This window comes from Acipenser ruthenus, chromosome 1 (assembly GCF_902713425.1).
Source record: "Acipenser ruthenus chromosome 1, fAciRut3.2 maternal haplotype, whole genome shotgun sequence".
NCBI classification, from domain to species: Eukaryota; Metazoa; Chordata; class Actinopteri; order Acipenseriformes; family Acipenseridae; genus Acipenser; species Acipenser ruthenus.
The window spans coordinates 58,365,741-58,391,321 of record NC_081189.1 but is presented as its reverse complement, the minus strand read 5'-3'; the positions used below and the strand labels follow the sequence as shown (position 1 = coordinate 58,391,321).

General features: G+C 37.0%; 1 protein-coding gene across 13 annotated transcripts in view; it reads left to right on the top strand.

Annotated features, from left to right (window-relative positions):
- The window catches only part of fryl (furry homolog, like), a 202,741-nt gene extending 182,571 nt beyond the window's left edge, over nt 1-20,170 (top strand). For 10 of the 13 annotated variants that reach the window (XM_059026514.1, XM_059026492.1, XM_059026502.1 and 7 more), the window contains 9 exons: nt 2,135-2,382; nt 3,874-4,081; nt 9,705-9,854; nt 11,327-11,425; nt 15,402-15,470; nt 16,386-16,403; nt 17,223-17,333; nt 18,442-18,638; nt 19,066-20,170. In XM_059026514.1, coding sequence (XP_058882497.1) covers nt 2,135-2,382; nt 3,874-4,081; nt 9,705-9,854; nt 11,327-11,425; nt 15,402-15,470; nt 16,386-16,403; nt 17,223-17,333; nt 18,442-18,638; nt 19,066-19,327 — 1,362 coding nt within the window. In that variant the 3' untranslated portion in view covers nt 19,328-20,170. The remainder of the gene's footprint in view (nt 1-2,134; nt 2,383-3,873; nt 4,082-9,704; nt 9,855-11,326; nt 11,426-15,401; nt 15,471-16,385; nt 16,404-17,222; nt 17,334-18,441; nt 18,639-19,065) is intronic. The other 3 variants (XM_059026495.1, XM_059026470.1, XM_059026527.1) reach the window with 1 other exon arrangement.
- Nucleotides 20,171-25,581: the final 5,411 nt, after the last annotated feature.

Genomic DNA, 25,581 nt, shown 5'->3' with positions numbered 1-25,581 from the left:
TGTAGTTTTTGCAGGACCTCTTTGATGAGGGTAAGTCTCTCTCGACTCATCACGGCTTGCCATGTTAAAATTGACTCAATGTCCCCAGGGGCTCATTTTCTGGCTGGCCAGTTCCTCCTAGGGGCGCTGATGCTTCGGCCTCCTTTGAAGGACAAAGTTCCTCAGTGGTGGTTAAATGTGGTGCTGCGTGCACTCACAAAACCACCCTCTGAACCTAGGCATTCTACAGAGCTTAAATACCTGTCTCTGAAGGCAGCGTTTTACTTGCCATCACCTCTGCTAGACGTGTCAGTGAGATGCAGGCTTTTTCAGTGGTAAAAACTTGTTTGTTTTTTACGGAGTCTAGGACTAAGGTCATGCTCTGTACGAACCCGGCCTTTGTGCCAAAATGCCTATCCACCTTCCATGTTAATCAGTCTGTGGAACTGGTGGCTTTTCTTCCTCGACCATTCCAGTCAGATGAGGAGCGTCGGCTCCAATATGCTTTGTCCGGTTAGCGTATTATGGTGACAGCAATCTGAGCAACAGTTTATATATTTTGGAGCTAAAAACCTAAGTTCATGCTCTATCAAAATACAGGCTGTCCAATTGGATCGTGGAGCCAGTCAAGATTGCTTACGAGCAAGCCAACTTGCCCCCTCCAGAGAAGGTCACAGGTCATTCCACCAGGGGTCTTGCTACCTCTTGGGCAGTGTTTCAGGGTGCATAGGTCTCTGACATTTGCGATGCAGCGGTGTGGGCCACTCCTCACACCTTCACAAGATTTTACAGGCTTAATGTCCTGGATCCTAGGAACCCTGCCTTTGGAACTAGAGTGCTGACAGCGGCGTCTTAGCCCGATTCAAAAGCACATGCCTGAGGTAATTATGAGTTCTGTGGATGTTACTATGCTTTATAAGTATGGCAAACCATCGGTCTCTCCAAATTGGCTGTTCTGCAAGTCATGTCCTTGCGATGGCTTGGGTATACTTACCCGTTGTGTAATAGAATGCATTTCATACTTGAAAGGGAACGTTAGGTTATTATCATAAACCTGGTTCCCTAAAATAGAAATGTATCCATTACAATTCTTTGGTCGCTTACAATTTTTTGGTCGCTGCGTACATTCTATGCAGTAGGCTGAAGAAAATGTATGTCCTGCACACAGTTTTGTTTCCTATGGGGGTGGAGACAGGCGTGCTGACTTCGTGGGCATAAGACGCAGCTTTGGTAGAGTGTTCAGTTGAATCAGGCGTAATAGGTTAACCCATTGTGTAATGGATACATTTCTATTTCAGGGAACCAGGGTTATGATAATAACTTAACATTGCCACACTTTTAGACCCCCAGAAACCTATAAAACTGTAATGTTAAAAAATAACTTACTAATTAAATTAGACAAAACTTTTATCAAGAAGTATTTGTCAATGTATCCTTTGGCTGGTTTCATAGACCCCGATTATTTAGATTACCATTACTACTGTATATTAACATTAGGCCATCCAAAATGAGTGCTAATGTCTGGAACCAGCAGTCAGTGTTATATAAAACACCTGGGGGGAATAACTGGTAGTGACCGTGACCTCAGCCTCCAACCTAATATGGCCGCCTTATTATGGTCATGTGACTTTTTAGGGAAGAATAAGTATTGATACCGTGTAATTCAAATTTCCTTTACCTTTTAGTCACTGTTTGTATATGTTTGAATATCATTCAAACCAAAAACAAAATCATTAAAAAAAACAATACTTCTATTCCATGTGATGGAAGATAAAAAAAAGTTTTGATCTTGTAAATTAGGAGGAGTTCTTGAACATTATTATTATTTTTATTATTTATTTCTTAGCAGACGCCCTTATCCAGGGCAACTTACAATTGTTACAAGATATCTTTTTTACATACAATGACATTATTTTTTACACATTATTTTTTTTCATACAATTACCCATGTATACAGTTGGGTTTTTACTGGAGCAATCTAGTTAAAGTACCTTGCTCAAGGGTACAGCAGCAGTGTCCCCCACCTGGGATTGAACACACAACCCTCCGGTCAAGAGTCCAGAGCCCTAACCACTACTCCACACTGCTGCCCTTGTCAGAATGAACTCTTTGGTAAATTGGGAGTATATAATAAATTGTGGCTGTTTGTCTGCAGGATGCGAGTGCAGCTTCTGTTGAGGAGCAGGCTAGCACTGTGAGTGAAGACACAGAGTCGTATAGTGTTCCACCAATGCCCCAGGAAAGCCAGGATCCCCCAGATACTCAGGAATCCCAGGACAGCTCTGAGCCTCCCGCCCCCGATAGCCCCCCAGGGTCCATCTGCGAGGAGGACGTCACGCTAGCCCTGAAGGAGCTTGATGAGAGGTGTGAGGAGGAGGAGGCTGAGTTCTCAGGATTTTCCAGGTAAATTTCAGCCAGTCCCCAAAGCATCACTAGGACCTCAATATTCAAAATTGCCAAGCACTTCTGACATAGTCAGTTCTCCTTAAAAAGGATTTCAAAGGACAGTAAGTTGCACTGATAATGGAAGCTTTTGAAGTGGTTTACAGTGCTGGGTCCTTTTTAAAACAAAGGGCCAGAATAAATGTACAGATTAATAACAAAAACAAAAAGTGTGCTGTCCCGATCTCAATCGGATTGTTTCTAAATCAATCTCACTCTCCCAATACACCACATTTAAAATAGTATTCAAGTAGTTATCCAGATACATGGTTTTCTTATCTTTTGGGGATTCAAAAATAGTTGAAATTAAAAGGAAATTTGTGATTTAGTATTACAATATGTATATTACAGTAATTCAGTGTTATCTAAGTTTGTTTTAATGAGAAATTACTGTATGTACTCTGGTGGTGTCATTGCTACGTATAAAAAATTTAACAGTGACATACATATTGTGCTTCAGATGTGTTAAAATTAACTGCTCCCACGTTAAGTCCTCAGTCCTATATTGTAGTAAAACTGTCTTTCTCCCTCCCCATTTCCCATATGAGCAAATGCTGTAAAAGTCTTGAGACAGATCCATGAAACTTTTTTATACAGGTGCAATTAATAACCTGCTGTCATGCAACAATATTTCATTTTTTTATGATTGTAGAACTCAGAACATTGTCATGGAGGGAGCAGTACACGCAAATGTACAGGAGTCATGGAATGCAGCAGTGGGTTTATTGAATTAGAATTGCAGTCCTGAGAAAAACATTGATTAATACATCTGTTAAGTAACTGTCGCAGGCATTGATATATGATAAAGGACACATCCCTAAGACTCTGAACCGGAGAAGCAAGCATGTTAAATTGATTGTTGGTGTGACTGGCTATGCGCTAATTCTTCTTTCCTCGTAAAATTGAAATGACTTAAGATAGTTCAAAGAAAAAAAAATACTGTCTACTGCAGCAAAATATCCAGGGCCTTTCCCAAGGCAAACCACTTTAGATTATGAATGCAGATGCTGGTCGCTTTCATCTTTTAGATTCAATAGCAGACAAGGAAGCTGGAAATCCTCTAATTTCACTGCAGCAGTCAGAGCAGGAGATGGTATCTTCTACATTGCTAAGCACAGCCAGTTTAAAATATATTTACTCTGTGTGCTTTGTAAGGATTTTTGGTAATTTTGGCCTGTGAGTAACCTTATTGTTCTTAAAATGACAGGGAAAATGTAATCTTAGCTGTTTTAGTACTTTCAAAGGCAGTGTTTACGGTTCCTCCTAGTTCAGCTCAATTGAATTGATGTTTTAGAGAAAAAAGAATAGCTGGAATGTTTTTATTTACATTATTGTATAATAGTTAGCCAATAGCATTAATTGTTAACTGAAATAAGAATTTGATTCTAAAGACAGTAAATTCTTGGTCAGAGAGCAGGAGTTTTAATGTAGGGATTTGTTTTGTTTTTTCAGCCAAGATGAAGGGGACCAAGAGGGATTTCCAGAGGTCCAGACCTCTCCGCCACCATCGCCCTTTTTGTCGGCCATCTTGGCAGCTTTCCAACCAGTGTCATACGATGATGAAGAGGATGCCTGGCGTTGCCATGTCAACCAGATGCTGTCAGACACTGATGGGTCCTGTGTCGTTAATACATTTCATGTGTTCTCTAGATTATTTCAGGTCAGTGGACAAGTGTATCTCTCTCTCTCTCTCTCTCTCTCTCTCTGTCTCTCTCTCTCTCTCTGTCTCTCTCTCTCTCTCTCTGCCTCTTTCTCTCTGCCTGGCACAATGCAGTATTTTTTGTTTATCTTAGCTACTGTATTATCGCTGATATTTCTCCCCACACCTTATGGCTCACTGTTCATTAAACATAATTAATTTTAAGGGTTGTGGTACACAGATAAGCCAGATGCTGCAAGTCAGTCTTTAGTTGTAGATCTTGCTGTGAAATGTAATGTGAAGCATGAAGCAAGAAAACTATATATGTGTGTTTTATCCCCCACAGGCATGCATGCATGCATACATACATACATACATACATACATACATAAAACTGTACATAACACTAATATACACTGTCTGGAAAGAAAACACTTGAATAAATAATAAATAGATGTGGGCAAAATAAGCATACACCAGTAAAAGTTAAAGTGAAACTTGTGGCAGTATAGTATGTATGACAAAAGAAAATGTTAAATTTTTGAATGAACACATTAAGAATTAGGTATCAATATTTAGATGGAGTGTTATAGTAGTTGCTTTGCTAAGTGAAGATTAAAGCTCAGATAATCCTGGTGTCATTGGAAATTGGTAGACAGTGAAAGTTGATATCACCTTTACTGCGCATGTGCAAATTTCTGAAATTAAAGGGAGGGTTCACACCAGTTGGCATTTTCTATCTTTTGAACTTTAATCATTTAACACCCTGTATATTTAAATTTGTTACCATCAAATTGTAAAATATAGCAAACGGTTTTAAACTAAAAATATGCTGTCAAAATCTTTATTAATCTACATTTTACTCTACAAATTTTTCGCTAATGTACGCTACAGACATAAACCATATAATTAATAATAACACTTTAATATGACATACTGTTAAATTAATATAATAGACCAGAGGTTCCTAACCGGTGTGCGAAATTTCAGCAGCCGACGGTATAAGACCAAGTCATGGATACTGATAAAAACAAAGTAAACAAGCTGTATTTAGTTAATAAACTTAATTTAAGCAAGTCCAAAAAATGGTTAAAACATATTCAAACCAATTCAAATGTTTAAAAGGTACTAAAAAAAGTACTGTACCTTATTTCTGTTTCCACCAAAGAACTCAACACAATGCGCCTGCAACGCAGGGCCAGGCGTATTACGCTTTGCGTGGTCGCCCATGGCAACCAGAGTACACGCATTGGGAGTGATTTTTGACTGTGAAGGAAAAAAACATTAACGCAAAAAAAAAAAAAAAAATACACAAAAAAACTGTGTTGTACTAAGATGTATACATATAAAGAACAACAGAAGGGCGCGCCTGTCAGTGGATCAGGACCTAAGAGTTTCCTTATCTTTAGTCCCTCCCCAGATCAAGCGACTCTGCTCACTCAGGCAGGCCCAGGTTTCACATTAATGGTAATTTATAGGGAAACCTCAAAATTAGTTTTACTCTTTTCACCAGATCTAACTTGTTTTTTTATGAATATTGAACTTTTTGGCAGTTTTTATATCCCCTTCTTTTTTATGTAATAGAAAATAACTGAAACTTTAAATGGTAACTTCTTTTGTTCAATAATACTAACTTTTGCACTGAGAAATGCAAGACCTGTTATATAATTAGCTTTTTTTGCAGTCTGCAATTTATAATTCAAAATCTGAAACGGAGGGCCGTTGGATTTCGAAACATTTAAAATCTTACATGCGGGATACATTTGAAAATTGTATTACATAGGTATGTAGGCAATATATTACCTATTGCTCCAACTTGTAGCCTGTGGCATTGAACGACTTTCACTGTAAACGGCTTAAACTGATAAGAAATTCTTTTGAGGACAGCTTGAATTGTTTTTAGGAGGTTTAAACATAGAGGCTTTTGTTAGAGGGCGAGTTCAGTTGGAAAAAATAGGATGGTGTGCCTCAAAAAAAATTATATATCATGGTGTGCCGCAGCAGAGAAAAGGTTGGGAACCACTCCTGTAGACTGGTGTTTTTTGTTATTATCTATTATTATCATTTAATCATAGTGGGTAACTTTAACTTACCACCCTGTTTATAAAGGATGGTAAGGTAAAGTTACATTTCTAAACGCCAGGAACTGTAGATTTTTATTTTTCATGGTACAGTCGACGCAGCTTTCTTGGGACACCTTGGGAGAAAGAGAGAACAATATCCTGAATAAGTGGCTGTCCCAATTAAAGGAGAGGCAGTTGAAACAACCTTGGTCAAACTTTTTTACATAATTTAAAATACGAGTCCATATTTGTTTTTTTTTGTTGTTTTTTTTATTCCTAAACAAAATTAATCTATGTTTTTTATTTATACATGAAATGAAAAAGAATGAAATCACATCTTATCACAAGGCGAGGCCCCTGCGATGTTGACACACCAACTTTCTTTGCAACAGCAGCCTGAGAAACCACAGGAGACTCCAACTCCTTCGAGTTCAGCGTGGTTTACACAATTTACACAAGTTACAGCGTAATCACGTACTCACTGCACTGTGCTACTCGACCTGCTTTGCTCTGAAAAGCGATCTCCGTTCATCATTTGAAAATACTGTATCCCAATTAAACAAAGTGATGTCCCAATTAAATGACATAAATAACATTGTAGACTTAGTGCTGCATGTTGAAGCAGTGAGGTATGGTACAGCATATTAAAAACATGGTAAATGCAAAGGATAACTATTGAAAAACTAAAGTTTAACTAAGGGAGCCTACAAATAAACACTTAAGTACTTGCTTACAGTTACACTATATACATTTTTTTGATGCAAAAAGTAAACGTTTGTCAAGGAGTGATTTCAACCACACACAAATATAAATTAACTAAAAATTGCGTTTTTTAAAATATATATATACAGTGCCCTCCAAAAGTATTGGGACAGTGAGGTCTAAACTGGGATTTTCACTATGAACTCTAATAATAATCATTTCTCCTGAAAAAAAAAACATGACTGATAAGTACAACTCCTAAGTGTTTTATTTTTAATAAAGTCAATTCAATTCTACCCTCTTGTGTCAATTAAACAAATTGATAGTGTTGAACCTCTTTATTTTGAAGGAGCAAAAGTATTGGGACAATTGGCTGACAGGTGTCTCTTGTTGGTCAGGTGTTTGTTGTTGGGAAATAAAAGAGCTGTGAACATCCTATCAACCTGTCTCACTTTGACATCAGTGTTTGGAGTCTGTAGTCGAAAATCAATATGAAAACCAAAGAACTTTCTGTTAAAGAAAAGCAGGCAATTTTGGAGCTGAAAGAAAAACTCAATCAGAACCATAGCACAGAAATTGGGCATACCAAAATCAACAATTTGGAATATACTGAAGAAGAAAGAAACCACAGGTATAATTACCAATCAGACAAGACCAGGTCGGCCAAGAACAACATCTGCAGTTGGTGACAGAAAAATTATCAGAGCTGTCAAGGAAAACCCTAAAACAACTGTTAGTGAAATCACTGACAATCTCCAGAGTGCAGGGGTGAAGGTGTCAAAATCCACAGTTTGCAGAAGACTGAGACAGCAGAAGTACAAAGGCTGCACCGCAAGATGTAAACCTCTCATCAGCACCAAGAACAGAGCCAGATTAGAATTTGCTCAGAAGTACAAAGATGAGCCAGGAGAGTTTTGGAATTAAGTTTTATGGACAGATGAGACCAAGATACACCTTTACCAAAGTGATGGAAAAGTTAGTGTGGAGAAAGAAAGGAACTGCAGGTGCTCCAAAGAACACCACCTCATCTGTGAAGCATGGTGGAGGTAATGTCATGGCCTGGGGATGCATGGCCACCTCTGGAACTGGCTCACTCGTCTTTATTGATGATGTAACTAATGATGGCAGCAGCAGAATGAATTCTGAAGTTTACAGAAACATTTTGTTTGCTTATGTAGAAGAAAATGCTTCCATACTTATTGGGCGGTGCTTCACCATGCAGCATGACAATGACTCAAAACATACGGCCAATGCAACCAAGGAGTTCATCAGGAGAAAAAAGTGGAAAATCTTAGACTGGCCAAGTCAATCTCTAGATTTTAATCCAATTGAGCGTGCATTTTACATGCTGAAGAAAAAATTGAAGTCAGAACACCCCAAGAATAGACAAGAACTCAAATGGTTGCAGCAAAGGCTTGGCAAAGCATGTCAAATGATTACACAAAGAGTTTGGTGAGCTCAATGGGTCGCAGACTTCATGCAGTTATTGCCGCAAAGGGATATGCAACCAAATACTGACTTTTACACCCTGAAAGTTACTTAAAGCGAATGTGTCCCAATACTTATGGTCACTTGAAATAAGTGGGTTGAACACAAAGTATGTTTTTGTTCTAATATGATCAAATGTATGCATGGAATTACCCAAAAATAAAACATATATTATTGTACTTATTATTCATATTAATCTCATGATCACAAATACAAATTGCTTGACTGTAAAGTAAAAATAACAGGTTAGACCTCGCTGTCCCAATACTTTTGGAGGGCACTGTGTGTATATATATATATATATATATATATATACTTATTGGGCGGCGCTTCACCATGCAGCATGACAATGACCCAAAACATACAGCCAATGCAACCAAGGAAAAATTAATGTTTTAATGTATTTTTTATCTTCAGGAAATCGATCACACTGTTCAAATATGTGGTTTTTTTTTTTTTTTTTTTTTATTCTTTAAGAAATGGCTTAAAAATGTATATGTATGTGTGTGTGTATATATATAATATATAATTTTTTTACGACATGTCTTAAGAATTAAAAAAAAAAAAAAAAAAACATATTTGAACATTGCGATCGATTTCCTGAAGATAAAAAATACATTAAACATTAATTTTATTTACACCTAGATAAGTAAGGTGACAAATGTCACATGTTTAAACAAAAAACACTGTATGTACCTTTGTATTTGTATCTGAAAAATAACTAATAGCGTTATCTTGATTGAATTTCCAAGGAACCCTTCCTTTTGAATTCAGAAATTCACACATGTGCAGTATAGGCAATATCTACTTTTTTTCACGGTCTACCAATTTCCTGTGACACTGGTACTAGGATAACACTTCTTGAATTGTAAGCATCACAAAATTAATTTTATCTTTGTTATGATCACAAGATCGGTATAGAGCAGGACCTCATATAAAACAAATGTCTTTACCTGAAAGTTTGTGTTTGTCATTTTGAAGTTGTTTACAAACCTGATACATGAGAACATGAAGATAAGGCACATTAAAGCTATAAAGAGCTGTTTTTGTAATGTTTTAGAGGTTTTAACTGGTGGAGCTTGGACTATAAGTGTTCTGTCAGAAAAGGCTCTTGGATGAGACTTTGAGAACATTAAACAAACAAACTGAAAATATACAGGGAATACTGTGAACTGTAATAGGCATTTGCTTTATTAAACAGCAACTGCTTGACATGAATGATTTAAAATTGTTTTTTTGAGTTCACCATTAGTCCAGTATTTAATTTCCCTCCAATATATGATCTATGTTTGTTCTTTTTTGTTTTACCCATACTGGAATTGCCATTTAAAAGCTGCAGTTAAATAGAACTGGATATGAACCTTCTTTGTGGGTTTGTTTTTCAACCACAGAACATTCAGAGACAATTTGGAGTCATAACGAATGACTCTGCCAGCTTTCTGGGAGAGAGTTTGCATCGAATCGGGGCCAAGTTCCGAAGTTCGTTGGAAGTGATGATGACCTCCTCAGAGTGTCCCACTGTCTTTGTGGATGCTGAAACTGTAAGTGATGGCCTCAGTGAAAAATACTGCTGTTCTGTAAGAGTAAAAACCAGTGGTTGTGTGTTTTTTGGAGGCTTACATAACAGATGTCCACATAACTTGAAAGCCTTTCCTAATGAGAGATTTCAAGCTATTGCATGTAACGTCTTTAAAAGTTTATATAAACCTGTGTATCTTTTATTCAGCATGGTTCTAACCCATTGCAATGGCTAACTTGTTGTGTTCCCTGTCTTGCATAGTTATACTGTAGGAGTCAACCTGTACAACAGAAGAATAAAAAACTCTACGACTGGCACAAACCAAAAATCTTATAGAATAACATTTAAATAAATACAATTGTTTCCTTCTATTTACCTAAAAATGATCTGTTAGGTTGATCTAAATGGTGGTTCTAATTACTGCTGTTAAAATCAGTAAAATATTACACAAGGGAGTATTTAAGTTATTATAAAGACTTTAATTTACTTTTTAATGATTGATTTATTCATAACCATGGTAACAAAGCAACCCCATTTCAATGATCAAAACAGAGGCGTTGTTTAAATCTGCCATTGTTAAGATCAATAAAGTGTGTTATGAGCCCTCTTGCCATACCTCAATAGAAGACACAAAGTGTTTACAATATGACAGAGGGTCAACTTGTACATGGATTTACTATACAGTGATTAATATATATATATATATATATATATATATATATATATATATATATATATATATATATATATATATATATATATATATATATATATATATATTTTTATATATATATAAAAAATAAAATGAAAAAACAATACACCGTAATATGGTTGTATTACTCAAATTTTAGCTTTCTATGTGTTTTTAATTGGTAATACAAAATTAAATGGCCTGCCGCTTACTTGATTGCAGTAGAAAAGCTGCCATTAACTAAATTTAGCTCTCTGATTGTGGTAACGAAAAAGAATGGTTTGGAAATATCTCAAATATATGACAATGTGCTTGCTGTGGTGTATTTAATATCGGAAATAACAGAATTAACTCACTGGAAGTTAAACTTGTTTTTACTGAAAAAAATAAACTGTAACATGTAAACATAAGGGCTGGCTGTGTTACATGATCTCAGATCAGGACTTCACTAACACTAAGCATGCGAGCTGCAACGTGCTATTCTCCATATTACAACTATACACAATTAAATTCTGTATACAACACTTGAAAAATATCTGAAGTATAAACATGCTGAGTTCATTGCAGTCGTCAGCTGCTTAGAATAACCTTTCAGCAAAATGAGGCAACAAACAAGTGAGTACAAACATTAAGTTACTGTTTTAGTATCACTTTAGTGTCCGAATGTGGCTCCCAACAATTGGAATTGGCGACCTTTTTTTTTTTTTTGGCCTATGAGCCATTGTCTTCTAATGCAAAAAGTTTGTTTGGAACTCTGACACATGTATTAGGTTTATAGATTTTTTTTTTTTTGTATGTTCCAGTTGGTCTCGTGTGGGTTGCTGGAGACACTGAAGTTCAGTGTTTTAGAACTACAAGAACACCTTGATACTTACAATGTCAAAAGGGAAGCAGCTGAACAGGTAGGTGTCAAAATCGGGGAAAAAGTCTGAAGCATGCTCTTCATGAAGAAATCCATAAACTAAGATTTTTTGAAGAACCCTTTCACTAGTTACAAGAAACCTTTTTCCAAACAGTTTAAATATCTGAATGATCCCTTTTCTCTGTGGGATTGAATAACTTTTTAATTTATCTTTAACTTCTGTCTATTTCAGTACTTTTCAGATGCTTTAGACCAGGGTTCCTCAATTGGAGAGCCATCGTTTTGGCCCGTCAAGCGTCAGCTGTCCTTCATTACAAAAGTTGAAATTGCTGATACGCAAGAGGTCGCTGCTATCTAGAGGGTGTTTGTGTCCCCTAACAAGTGTTTTATTTTTGGCAACCTAATCAGGATCAAGTCAACTGATTGGCCGAGCTTTCGTTCTGATGAGATTTCATTTTGGTATGCGTCACAAATCTCCTACCATTTAGCTTAGTGTTAGTGCGATATGAAAACAGCAGTATGGAGTAATATTATTTTCTTTAGTGCAGAGAATCTAGCTGAATATTCTTACAATCATTGCTGCACATTAATTTGAAGGCAAAAATCCATGCCTGTGTCTAAAATGGCAAGTGATGTGTGGGATTAACATAAAAAACAAGATCAACAAAATGCTTCAGATTTGACAAGTGAGTCAGAATTGGGAGATACAGATGCAGGTAATGCACATCACTCGAAAATGCTTCACACTTTCCAGACACTGGCCAAATTTGCAAGGTAAATGTTACACATAGTGATCAACGTTTTGTTTTGTTGTGATCCTAATTTCTGTCATGAGGAGAGTAATAAACAAAAACCAAAATAAACTCTAATTTCTTAGAGTTTATTTAAGTTCAATTTGACAGTTTTCACTTGCGTGCACAGCTTTAAAAAAAAAGCTCAAGTAAATCTCAGTAATGCTATTACTTTATGAAAATGTGTCATTTGCCACTTTGTTTATTGCGAAGAAACTATAACGGCAGGGAAAAAAGAAAATAAGCGATGTCTACTTTTGTACTGTTTCTGCCTGAAATACACACATGAAAGTGTATAATTTTAAATTTGACATCCTCTGCTTTATAGTTAATTCAGTGGATCAAAGTAAAGCCTTCACAACCTATTCTGGAATATTACAGTTTTACACATAGTTTTAGGATCAATAATATTGGAAATCGCTTTAATTTTGCTAAATTTAGCTGGGAGTTGTGCAGCATGGGATTGGAACAGGAAAGTGAAAGTAGTTTTTGTAGTAATTTAATTTAAATATGTTAGCTATGTACTTTAGCTTAGGTATTGTATTAACTGATTGATTAATTTATTATGTTTGACCTGTTGTCAGATTCATAACATTTTTTTTTTTTTTTTAAATATTGCAAAACACCAGATTTTTGTCTCCAGTTTATTATAGAAAGGCTTGGGAAGTTGAGAGGGGCTGCGGTATGTTTTAAAATAAGAAACAGTTTGACTTTATTATAGAAATACATGAAAAACTGAAGTGCATATGTCTATATTTTCTTTATTTTTCATATGATAAACTAAGTATTTTTGGGAAAAAATAGCAAAGTAAGTGTTCAGGCACTGGAAATTGACCGAAAGAAACTGAGCCTGTCAAAGATCTTTTATTTGGCAACAGTAAGAAATGCACCTGCGGCACGCCTCTCAAAGATGGCACGGTGGATATGCACTGAAGTTTATTTTCCCTCTGTTTACTGTCATGCCATGTATTTAATCTAGAAACTTTTCATTTACGTTTAAACACATTGGAGTTAGAACATGCATATTTAGACACAGCGCTACACTTTTAATCAAGCGCTTAATAAGATGCTTACACAACATAAATAAAGCCATCAATAATTGATGTGCTTTCATTAGTTAATTTGAATGCTTGCTGCTCAGTCATTTTCAAACATTTTCTAGTTTTAATAAAATTAAAATTAATAATATGCTGTTTTAATAACATTACAGTGTGATTTGTATAATTATTTGTTTGCAAGATGTCGTTTTGAATATTGTCAGGAAAATATCAGGAAAAATATATTTGCTTTCTATTTTTATTATTAAATGGCGATCAGACATTGTGTTATTGTAAGTAATTATTTATTATGTATTAGTTGATTGGTGCAAGTGTAGTGTTGGAACGTTCTGTTACTGTTGTAATCGATTCGCAACTCACTCGGGTTCGTGCCCCTTTAAAAATACGACCCAGAAACACAGAAAATGAGTTTTCAGCGCTGTCGCGCTATTATTTTAATAAACACAAAAATAAAACAAAATACAAAACAAAAACCTAACTCCGTTTGGAGCGCTTACTGAACAGGTATTTCCCTGACTAACTTGCAGGACGGCTAAGCCGTTTACCTGACACACAGAACCAACACTAACACTCTTAACAAAGCACTTACTCTCAGGACTGCTCGGAAGCAGAGCACCTTCCTTCTGCCTCCTTCTACTCAGCAGCCCTTAGCAGTCTAACTGCTCCTCTTAAATACCCTGCACCTGGTCCCAATTCTCAATTACTGCCCAGGTGCAGGGGATAATTAAATAATAAAACAGTTAAACTAAACAATAAGACAATTAACAAAACTGATTAACTCAAAAAGCAGAAACAATCAAACAAAAAGGTGCATTCCGCACATGTTTCTCTCGCAGGGAGGTTTTAACCCCCTCCCTGCTGTCTCACGCAACCCGCTGTCTTACACAGTATGTAAAGTGTGATTGGATAGTCAGATTTTCGTGACCATTCAAACAACCCCCCACATCATGAGCACCCTGTGGCCCCCCAAGGGTTGGACCCGCCTTATCTGGCCTGCCAGAAAATGTAATTGAGTACCCCTGCTTTAGACATTGGTTCTAGGAATAGTCAGCCCTTTGAAAAGAGACATCATCTGTAATTTCATAAGGTAGCTAAAGAAATGGGCGGCTATCTTCCATTTAGGTTGCATGTGCTTTGTCTACCAAATGAGCTGCAGCAAAAATGGAAGTTGTCAGATGAGGAGGCAAAACAAGATTTAAAAGGGACGTTGAGATTCGTGTCACTAATTGAATCAGACACCACTCTGTCAGGGGGATTGAACTCCTCCCCATGTACGCAAGCAGGCTTGTTTAATTCACTAAGTACACTGCTTTTATTAAATTGACTGCACAGGAAATTGCATTCCACTCCGCTATTTCTGCTTCTACTGAAAACAAAGGTTAAGGAAAGGTCAGAATGAAGATCTTGGCTGGATAACGCTGTAGAAAATAACTTAAAAATACCCTGTGGAGTTAAAACTAGGGTATTTTGTTACAAAATAATTTAATCTCAAATTAATTTCACCGGTGTAGTTATTTTATATAAAGGTACATTAACTTGATCTGTTGTAGTGATGATAGTCTAAAGTTTTCAATATAGATCACATGACACACTCTACCACAAGGACATAAAGCATGCTGTATTTGATTAGAGTACCCCATTAATGGAAAGCATTTATTTAGGAAGGAAACCAAATCCTTCACCAAAGGTTACCTTTTAAATGGCTTAAATAAAAAGCCATTTTAGATTTTTTTGCAACAACGGAAACAAAAAAGTATTTCATAGTGCATTGCCACTTTCTATTAGTGTGGTCGAGTTTCACCGAGGTAAAATAAATCAAGCCCTTGTAAAATGTACATTAGGCTTAAATATAATAACTATAATTAACTCCTAATTGTGTCTGGAAAGCCTAATATAATTGTAGTCCAGGGCCCTGGCAAGCATCCATACATATGCCTTGTGGAATAATGAGCGGTGATCGTGTCAGCTCTGATATTACAGGAAATGCCCTCTGTTAAAAAACAGAAACCAGGCTCTTTTGCTACTGCACCAAAATAGTGGATATAAATACTAGCAATAATAAGGGAACTAATATTGCTAATCACCTTTTCACAAAAAAAGCAAGCAAGTAAGATAACTTTATTATTTTCACTGTTTGATGCATGTGTTTCCTTTTGTGTTTCTGCAGTGGTTAAGTAACTGTAAAATAACATTTGGTGAAAAAGATGGAACCCACAGGCCCAACACAGAAGCCCAGGTAAACAAAATCCCCTATTGATACTTGTTTTAAATAATGTATGTATGCACTGTGTGGAACACTGATGGCCAGAGGACCTCTTAAGTTGTGAAGCTTTCCTATTGTAAATCACAAAGTGTATAGGATCAAAAATCTATGTAGATCGGTTAGTGTATTTTAAACACGGAATTTCAGCTCTACTAAGAGCTTGCATATAACCTCTGTCACTCTGTGGTGTGTGTCATTTTATGCAGATATAATTGACATTTCTTTCTGATTGCTTTTCTGTTGATGTACTTTTCTGACTAAAATCAAAGCAAACTCTCCAGTAATATTAACTGTAGATGGGCAGAATTAGTTTAGTTATTGGTTATATTAATAGAATGTTTTTGTAGCGACTGCCAAGGTTCATTGTATTTGTGTTCTAGACTTATTGTATTGAGTATTTGGCCTTTTAAGGATATTTCATATTAGATGTTATAAATAAAAATAAAAACGTAAACTGCAGTCCTTGTCATGACTCAACCAGTCATGACAAGGAGCAAGTGCCAGGCTCACAGTAAACCATGTTTGAACTGAATTTTAATTTGTTTTCTTTAAACTGGTCAAACATGTTTTATCCAGGAAAATTCACCAATTGCATGTTATCTGTTCTGAAGTAGTTTCCATCCTGAGAGTAAATATAATTCTGTCCCTTTTGATTTTTGAGGAACCTTAATATGCATGGTAAACAGTAGCCGCATGTCCCTTTGATTAGAGAACAGCAGTGTTTTCAATTCAATTGATGTTCTGGCTTGTAGCTTAACTAAGAAAAGGGATTGTTTTTTCCCTCTTGGCATTTACCTGGGACATCTTGTTTAAGAGTTTGAGCTCACTAATTCTTGATGTTCTTCTTTCTTTGTGTTTCTGTGGCCTGCTCATCATCTTCTTGCTTAGCAAATGGAAATTCTAGCAGTAAGTGGTTCTTAAATTTTAGACCCTTTTAATCACATCAGCCATCCCGTGAACGTTCATCCGTGTTCCGTCCATGTTTGTGATGCAGCTGCATCTCCCATCACAGGCCACTGTTCAACCATGTCATACCGAAACTGTGTATGCTCTGTATGATCCGCTAGCCCTGTCTAAACCCCAGTGTCGCTATAACATTGGATTTTTTAAATGACCTCATAAATGTTTTCTTCAAATGTACTGTTAAATCCCATTGTTTATTAATGGAGTTACACAAATGTTGGCTTGGTGACCTCCCTTTTAAAGGGTCTCCCCTGGTTGCATTGCTCAGGCACATGCTTTTTATTAAATATAATTCTTCACTGCATCAAAATAAGCATGTGTAATGCATCAAACATTTTGAGATAAGAAGAGTAGAGCTTCCCCTATACCCACTGTTAATTTGTTTTTGCATGGTCAAAGATTTTACCCCCATTTCATTATTTTAAATTTCTTTTTTTATTTTTTTATTCAGCATCCATTTTATGAGTATACAGTGTTTTCAGGCTGCTTTGGTCATAATTATGAAATACAATTTCCATTTCTTTAGTCTCTACTGTAACCTGTAATTGTTGTAGTTTTAGCTTGTCATCAGCTTCACTTTCATCTAGCACTAAGGTTGTCATTTCTTTCCCAGCAATTAACCAGTAACCATTTTTAATTCTACACATTAATGCTAAGAGGCTGGCATCATTAATCTGGATTGTGTTTTTTTAATTGTATGTATTTATTTTGTATTAATAAATTAATAATAGACCACCTTTTGAATGGCTGGTTTGTTTTTAGGAGCTGGAATTGTGTCGGAGGCTCTACAAACTGCACTTCCAGCTGCTGCTGCTGTTTCAGGCGTACTGTAAACTGATCAGTCGTGTTGACACTGTCAAGAGAGAGGCAGAGGTAACACCGAGCTCCCACAAGTAGAAGTGAACTCCCAGATTCATACAAGCACTTCAGTTTTCTGCACCAGTTTGTATTTCCAGTCGGGAATTGCTTAGAGGTTAAGACATGCAAAAAACTTCACTGCAAAAGGAGCTTTTAGAGCGTTTAGTTTCAGTGGCGTACTACAGTTTAAATTATTCTTAGAAGATCAAAATGATAGAGGACAGTTAACTTTAATTGGTTATCACAACATGGCATGAAATCCGCAGTGACAACAAGCACACTAATCACATGTCCATGGCACTAGGAAATCCATGGTGACACAGGCACGCTAAATTAATAACATGTTCGTAGCACAAGAAAATCTATGTTGACAGCAGGCACACTAAATTAATCCCACTTTTCTCCTGTTATAACATGAATTCAAATAGTAGGCATTAGTTATTCAACTGAATGCTATCTACTGAAGCCTTAAAGTGCCTGTTAATATTGAACACAATTTGTAAACTTAACCACTATTAAACTGTGATAACCAAGGTTTTAAATCATCTTCTTGCCTCCTATTACAATTAGCTGCATTATCAACTACCCTTCTGTGCATTTTTGGTTATTATACAGTTTTAAAAGTTAAACTGCTCAGCGTATTGGCATAAATATTACAATGATTACATTTCTACCTACTTGTAATGCTTTATATCACAAAAACGGTTATGAAGCATATTTAGTGTAGTGTAGTATAGTAGCAAGGAGGGGCATGGAAATTTTTCCCTTGTTCAATTCTGTAAAAAAAAATAATTTTCACTGGTAGTGTGGATTGGGTATAAATTATTCCATTACTATAACCAGCTTCACTGGAATGTATGTATCCAAGTGTTCTGCATAATTTTGCAGTTAGGCTTCTTTTCCTAGACATTTCATGTGTCTTTGTATTTATATTTTTGTACCCTATGGCTGCACTGTTATACTAAATCATAAAGGCTTTGTTAGTTAATGGATAGTTATATCTTTGTACTGATGCACATGGCCCAAATTCCTATATTTTCTTGTATCTTTAGCTTTTAAATGTTTGTAGTGCCCCTCATAGTTTGTATTGTTTCATTAAACGTCATGTGTGTCCTTGTACCAGGTCATAAATATGTCTGAAGAGCTGGCCCAGCTGGAGAGCAGCTTGAAGGAGGCGGAGGCCACGGCAGACAAAAGTGATGAGGAGATTGCAATCCCTGAGGCAGCACAAGCCAGCTCTGAGACTGCCATTCATTCTCTCATTGAGACCTTGAGAAACAAGGAGTTTGTGGCTGCACTAGCACAGGTCAAGACCTTCAGGTAAAATATGGGGTGGATTTAATCAGCACATTCCAGTAACACCGATGATCATTATGGCTGCAGTACCTTATAACACATAACAAACCTAAGAAATATAGCTCTACATACAGTCCTACTGTGCTGGTGTTCTTTAGTACATCTGTGTTTGTCTGTTGAGTAAGTGTGTCGTGTGATGCATGGGTATAAAAATATACAATAAATATGTTCTCTATATTTAAAAAAAAAAAATGCTTACAATACTGATTTATTCCATTATTATGAAGCTTGCTTGGAACACTGTTTTTCTTTGCAGAAGTATTCAGGGTAATAACATTATGATTTTAGAAGGATATGCAGTAGGTTTCTTTCAATACAGACTCATGTTTCTAATTTCGGGTTTGCTTCTGATACGTTAAACTCGGGCTTCATGTGTTTCTTCTTCACTCAGATCTATGTGGCCAAATGGGATCTTTGGTAATGCCAACGATGACGCAGTCCAGACCCTGCTGCACATCTACTTCCGCCATCAAACCCTGGGGCAGACGGGCAGCTTTGCCATTGTGTGCTCCAACCAGGACCTGTCGGAGGCCGGCTCCAAGCTGATGGAACTCAACATGGAGATCCGCGAGTCCTTGCGAATGGTGCAGTCCTACCAGCCCCTGGCACAGGCCAAGCTCCCTGACACCTCTGGTGTCACCACTGGATTCTAAGCCTCCAAAATAGAAAGAGGATGCCTCAAGACATTAATACACCTTTTCATTTGTACTATTTTGAAATTAATTTCACTACACTTTCCACTGACCACATCCTAACAAAAGCAAGAGTACTGAACACCATAATCTCTGCAGCATAATGATATGTTCCAAGAAGCCAATAGGCCCAGACCTACGATCATGCATACATGGGGGCAATATGAAGACTATAACCATAAGGGCTAACAGACGTATTTGGGAAGTTGTAGCTGCAAGCTCGAGTCAGCAATAATGTTGTGAGCCAATTGCAAAAGGGCGTAGGAAGCAGGTGAAATGATGCTGAAATCATCTAAGAAAGTGGCTTTTGGCTGAATGACCTGGAAGGCTTATTGGCCAGCCGAAATAAATAATTAAGCATACAGCAAATACAAACTTGTTCTCATTTGAGTGTGAAAAGACAGTCAAGTATTGTACAAACTTATATTGTACAATACGTTATGTTGTGTGTTCTTTTGGTAAGGATCATATGTAACATGAGTGCAAGATAGAATGTGTGGAAGATGTGACTGTTGTATTGTCTTTGGTTCATATCTGTCTCTGCATGCTTAAAACAAGAGCACTGCAAGAATATTTTTTGAGAAATGTATTTTTATTAGAGCTAACATCCTTATAGTGTGTAAATGTTAGGATATTTAACATGTAATTTTAAACTGGGCTTTCCCAGGGCTGTTAAAGAAATAATATATCTGTTAACTTTATTGGTTTGCTGTTCAGCAGACCCGTGCAATTCACTGAACAGCGCTTCTGTCAACTAACCAAAAAGTAGCTGCCTATATATATATATATATATATATATATATATATATATATATATATATATATATATATATATATATATATATATAATGTTGCATAGCTGCCTCTATATATATATATATATATATATATATATATATATATATATATATATATATATATATATATATAATGTTGTACTGCACAACTTTCATTATGAAAAAGTCAATAACTTATTTTACTCTGTAAATATTTTAGAAATGTATAGTGTAAAACCAGTTTTTTTTTTCTTGTACATTTGTGCAATGCACTGTTAATGCAGAATAGATGTATAAAGCTAATGCAAAACAAAAGAAAAGGATAAAAAAAAAGGAAATTCGCTAATAACTTGGTCATTACTGTTGGATGCTTTCTGTTAGACCGGAACTCCAAAAAACATGCAGCATAATGAGATACCTACACTGCTGAACTGCTAAAGCTTATTTACTAAGATTTTGTTTGAACACCATTGGCATTTTGTGGAAGAAATGAATGTAGATCCTTCCTTCCTGCATAATGTAAGGAATGGCCCGGCTTTATTGTAAGCATCTTTCCTAGCCACTGTGATTTTCATTGGGCGCTATACTTTAGAGCACAGAATGTACTAATTATATTGTTTAGCTTTGCATTCTGCTGGGGATTAGGTCTTTCTGTTGGCGAGTTAATTATGAGAATAATACTATTGGTTTTTAAGGCACTGTGCACGCTAATGGACTGCAGAACTTTCTTAAGAAACAAAAAACTAGCAACCAGTCTCGGCACATTTAACAGTCACTGTATTCATTCTGCAGCCCTGATGAATGGAATTTTCTTTTTGGTACTTTCAATGCTGTTCTTAATTATTTAATGAATATATTATTTACTGGGAAAATGTAGTTTTATTTAGAGATGCATTACACTTTTTTTTTCTTTACATCTCAAAAACCAGCCTTTTTCCTTCAAAAAAATAAAAATGATTGTATGTGTTATTCTACTCTGTGTTTGGTATCTAACAGTATGGAGTCTGCACTGGAAGTTGCTGAGGATTTTTAAAGGATCTGACTACTGCATTTGTAGTCCTGTTTCAAGAGGAAAAAATGAGCTTTATTTTCCCGAAAAAGGAAAATTGGATATTTGATTTCATTCCCTTCCATTCACTGTACTATTTTTTCATTGTCTGCATTTGAGTATGTTTTTTTTTTTTTTTTAGTTTTCAGTCAGTCTAATGCCTCTCAGTTTCTCACTATGTGTAGCTCCTGGAGAAAATCAAATGGATTGATATGATAGAGACACCAAGTTAATTAGCGTAAGGAAAACAAGACCATCCTCAAGTATTGAGCAGTTGAGAAGCAGCAACCCCCACCCCACCAAAAAATCTGATTTTTCTGAAGAAAAGGAATCAATATGTGAGGGGAAACTAACATTAAATAGAACCAATAACCAACAGCCCCTGTTATATTTAATTCCAGAACACAATTGAAGACGCTCAGACCCTGATTAGCTCTTAGATTACCTTACCTAAGGTAACATTAGATAGTCCAAGATTAGTGCTAATCGGGGTCTGTGAAGTCTTTATTTATAAATGAATAGACACTGTTAATTTTAGTGGTGGTAATTACAGTGCCATCATGTTGCTGCTAAAGATGTTTTAAGCTGCATACTTTAAAACTAGCTTGTGATTCAACAACAATAACTAACATGCATAAGCACTGTCCTCAAAAATATAAATACATTAAGTCCTTTGGAGGTGCATTTGACAGTTGGAGCAAAGTGTCAAATGTGGAGGTTCACTATGGAAATAAGGGACACAGAAAGGTCTGATTCTGCAAAGGAAGGCTGAATCTTGTGTTGTACCAACTCGGATAGATAAACGCATGCCTTTTCAAGAGTTTTACATGTTAGCAGAAGGATCTTGTATTTGATTAACTGGGCCACAGGATGCCTGTGGAGTCTCAGAAGGAAAGGGTTGGTGTTTTCACAAATATTTGTACAGATCAAGCAAATAGCACACCAAATGCCTCCACCCAAGTTCATAATGACTTAACATTTGAGTTTTTTTGTCAGTGAAAGGTCCATGGTACAAACTTTATAATGAAAACTTATGAGCCAAACTATGCAAAAGGACCAAAGGAACCACTGAAGGTGTTTTGTGTTTTTTTTTTTTTTTTAGAAAGAGAGAAGAAAACAAAGATGTGATGGATAAACTGAATTAGATGCATGTATTTTATTACAATTTATTACAATCTTTAAAAACACCTGGTAAAACACCTGTTAATTTTACAAAACTAGAACCAAATAACTAAGTTATATATGTCAAGTTTTCTTATGCACGCTCTGATTTGTGTTTCATTTAGTGTTATTAACATGATTTTTCTCGTTTCAAAAAGCCGAAGGTAATTACAGAATGGAGGAAACTGAAAATATGGCCCATAATGTTTTCTTTTAGCTAGCAATACAAACTAACAGTGCCCCCCTCCCCCCTCCAAACTCATCTTCTCTTTAATCTCATTCCATTACGCTATCCACTAGCCTATATTGGTTTGGATGCAATCTCTAGATTGCCCTTGTCTAATCTTTACTGTGTACAAAGGGGTTAACTTCTGCTGCTACAACTGTGCAGCTCCTCTGCTTAACAGCTTTATTTTCCTTTAAAATGTTGCCATTTTGCCTTTAGGATTTGTAATGGGTCAATATTAAAAATGTACCTTTTATTATTAATATGGAATCTTTTGGATCAAACGGAAACAGTAAACTGAAGCTTCCATTGATTAAAATGTTTCACTGGCAGGGCCTGAATTATACACATTGAGCTTTCACCATGTGGTCTCAGACCCCCAGCATCAGGTCAGATTGTCCTCGTGAAGGTGTTTGTGAGGTCCATTGCTGATAAACAGATTCAGATTTCGAGGAACATTTAATTGAAGAATCTCATAAAAATGTGTCTTTCAATTTAAAGACGCAGTGCGTCACATTTCTGTTCCAGTTTACACTGAAATAGAATTTCTTTGGTTTCCAGCTACAGTTTAAACCTCTGGACTCTATCAGAAAGTATGCATCCATAGTTTTAAAACACTCAACACTGGGAATATTTAGAAACACTTTTCGACACACAATTTTGACATTGAAGACATTGAAAAACATTTGCAGTTATTTTTTTGTTGTTGTTTCCGTTAGCTTTCTACATTTATCAGAAAGTAGTCCATTTGTTCACATTTTGTAAAGACGAGCTTTTTCCATCTAAAAGCTGCTTTCTGCTACACATCTCGTTCAGCCATATCGTTATTGTCTGTTTATTACTACATCAGTATGGTTTACATTTTCTTGTCCTGTCTCGATAAAAAAGTTAATTCTGATAACAACATTTAAACATACTCCAATTCAATTAAGACATGTCTATATATCCTTGTACAATGTCAAATCTTCTATCATGAAGAGAGCACAGTAACTGATTTCTATAAGGAAATGTGAACAACATAAGCCCCAACCTTATAGATATCTGAAATCTGAGATTTTCCTTTGGCAGCTCTGAAAACTTTCTATGAAAGGAATACTGCAATAATGCTGGGGGGCTTTAGTGCACTTGTGCAGTGTTGTCAAGTGCTTTACTGCGATAAAGCACCATGTAGCACTTTAGTTACTGGTTTTCTTGGAAAGAATGACCCAGTTCCATCCTTTCTGCCAGAGATGTCCATTTAATTTGTAGTATCTACTGGTCAGGCTTCCAACTCATTATGCCTTGCATTAGGTTATTATCATAACCGTGGTTCCCTGAAATAGAATTGTAACCATTACCACATGGGTGTTTACTTCCTAAAGACCCCGAAACCTGAATATTCTGTACCAAAGCTGCTCAGCCGAGCCTGTAACACAGTCATGTCTGCCCCTGAGAGTATAAAGGATTGTGTGCACAGATCTTGGTGTCATTTTTCCTTCCAGCCTGCTGCAATCATGGATGCAGTGACCTTGAAGATTAATGGTTACATTTCTATTTCAGGGAACCAGGGTTATAATAATAACCTAACATTCCCTTTCAAGTACGAAATGTAACATTTTAAGTGGGTGATTGCAAGCAAGAATTGCCGCTTTGAGCGATACAAATTTCAGCTCAGCAGAATGCAACGGTCAAATGGAGGCTTCATGAGTGCATTAAGCACCACGTTAAGCCTCCAGCAAGGAACAATATCCTTCATATGACATGGCAAGCTGAAATAGCTGCCAGATAGACCTTCAAAGTAAAGTGGGAGTTCCCCTTGTCAAACTTCCATGGGACAAGTTGTGTCATTAACCTTATTGGACAGACCCTGATGGCTCAAATGCAGCCATTCAGGAGCCAGACCCAGAGCCGCAGGGTTGAAAACCAGTCTCCTGGTCCAATAAGAGGCTACTAGAAGCACCTTGGCCCAGTCCTGCCTGATTTTCTCCACACAGTGAGAGCAGGGCAAGCAGTGGGAAGGCATATAACAGTTGCCTCAGCCACTGACGTGCCAAGACATCTACCGCCAATGGGTCCCCGCCTCCTATTATGGAGAACCAGAGAGGACAGTGGGTCGATTCCTGGGAGGCAAAGAGATCTATCTCTGCTCTCTCAAACCCAAATGAGGTTCCCCACCTCGAAGAGAAGGTGATGGGAACTCCTTGAGAGGAAGTCCGCCGGCCAGTTTATCACTCAGGTCAGATGTACTACCCGCAGTGAGTGGAGGTTCTCATGTGCCCAAAGCAAAAGCTTGCAGGCCATGGGATGGGAACTGGGCAAACTCAGGAAGCCCTGGTGCTTGATGTAAGCCACCACTGTTGTGTTGTCTGTGTGGACAAGCACATGTCTCCCTCGAACCTCCTGCAAAAAATGTAGGCTTGACAAACTGCCTGCAGCTTCAAAACATTTATGTGGAGACCTTGCCAAGGGAGGATAAGTGTACCAAAGTCATCGCAGCCCAGGTTGGACACATTCATGGTGACGACCTCCCTTCTGGTGACACTCCCCAGTGCTATGCCGAGGAGTAGATGGGCTGGCTGTTTCCACCAAAAGCGTGCCCTTAGACAGTGATGAGACAGTGTCAACAGATGGTCGCAGTTCAACGTGGGCTGAAAAACCATGCTGTTGAACCAGGCCTGCAGAGGAAGCATGTGCAGAGACCCAATGGATGGGTCTGGGGAGTTGCTGCCATAAAGCCCAGAAGTTTCTGGAATGTCACTACCATGAGCGCTTGGAGTGCTGTGCTGGAGTGAGGGACACAGAGCGCTCTGTAGAGCTGCGGGAGAGACATTTCTCCAGCGTGTGCTTGGAGAAAAAACTGAAAAACTCACAGAAACTGCGGTTTCTCAGTGCCTCCTTGGACTGATTACTTGTTAGAGATAGTAAAAGCCCTCGTAATGGTGATGTAAAGCAGTCACCAAAACAGCAGGTAGATATTGTGGAATGAGTCTGCAAGAAATCTCAATCTGAAGCGCGTATCTCAGTC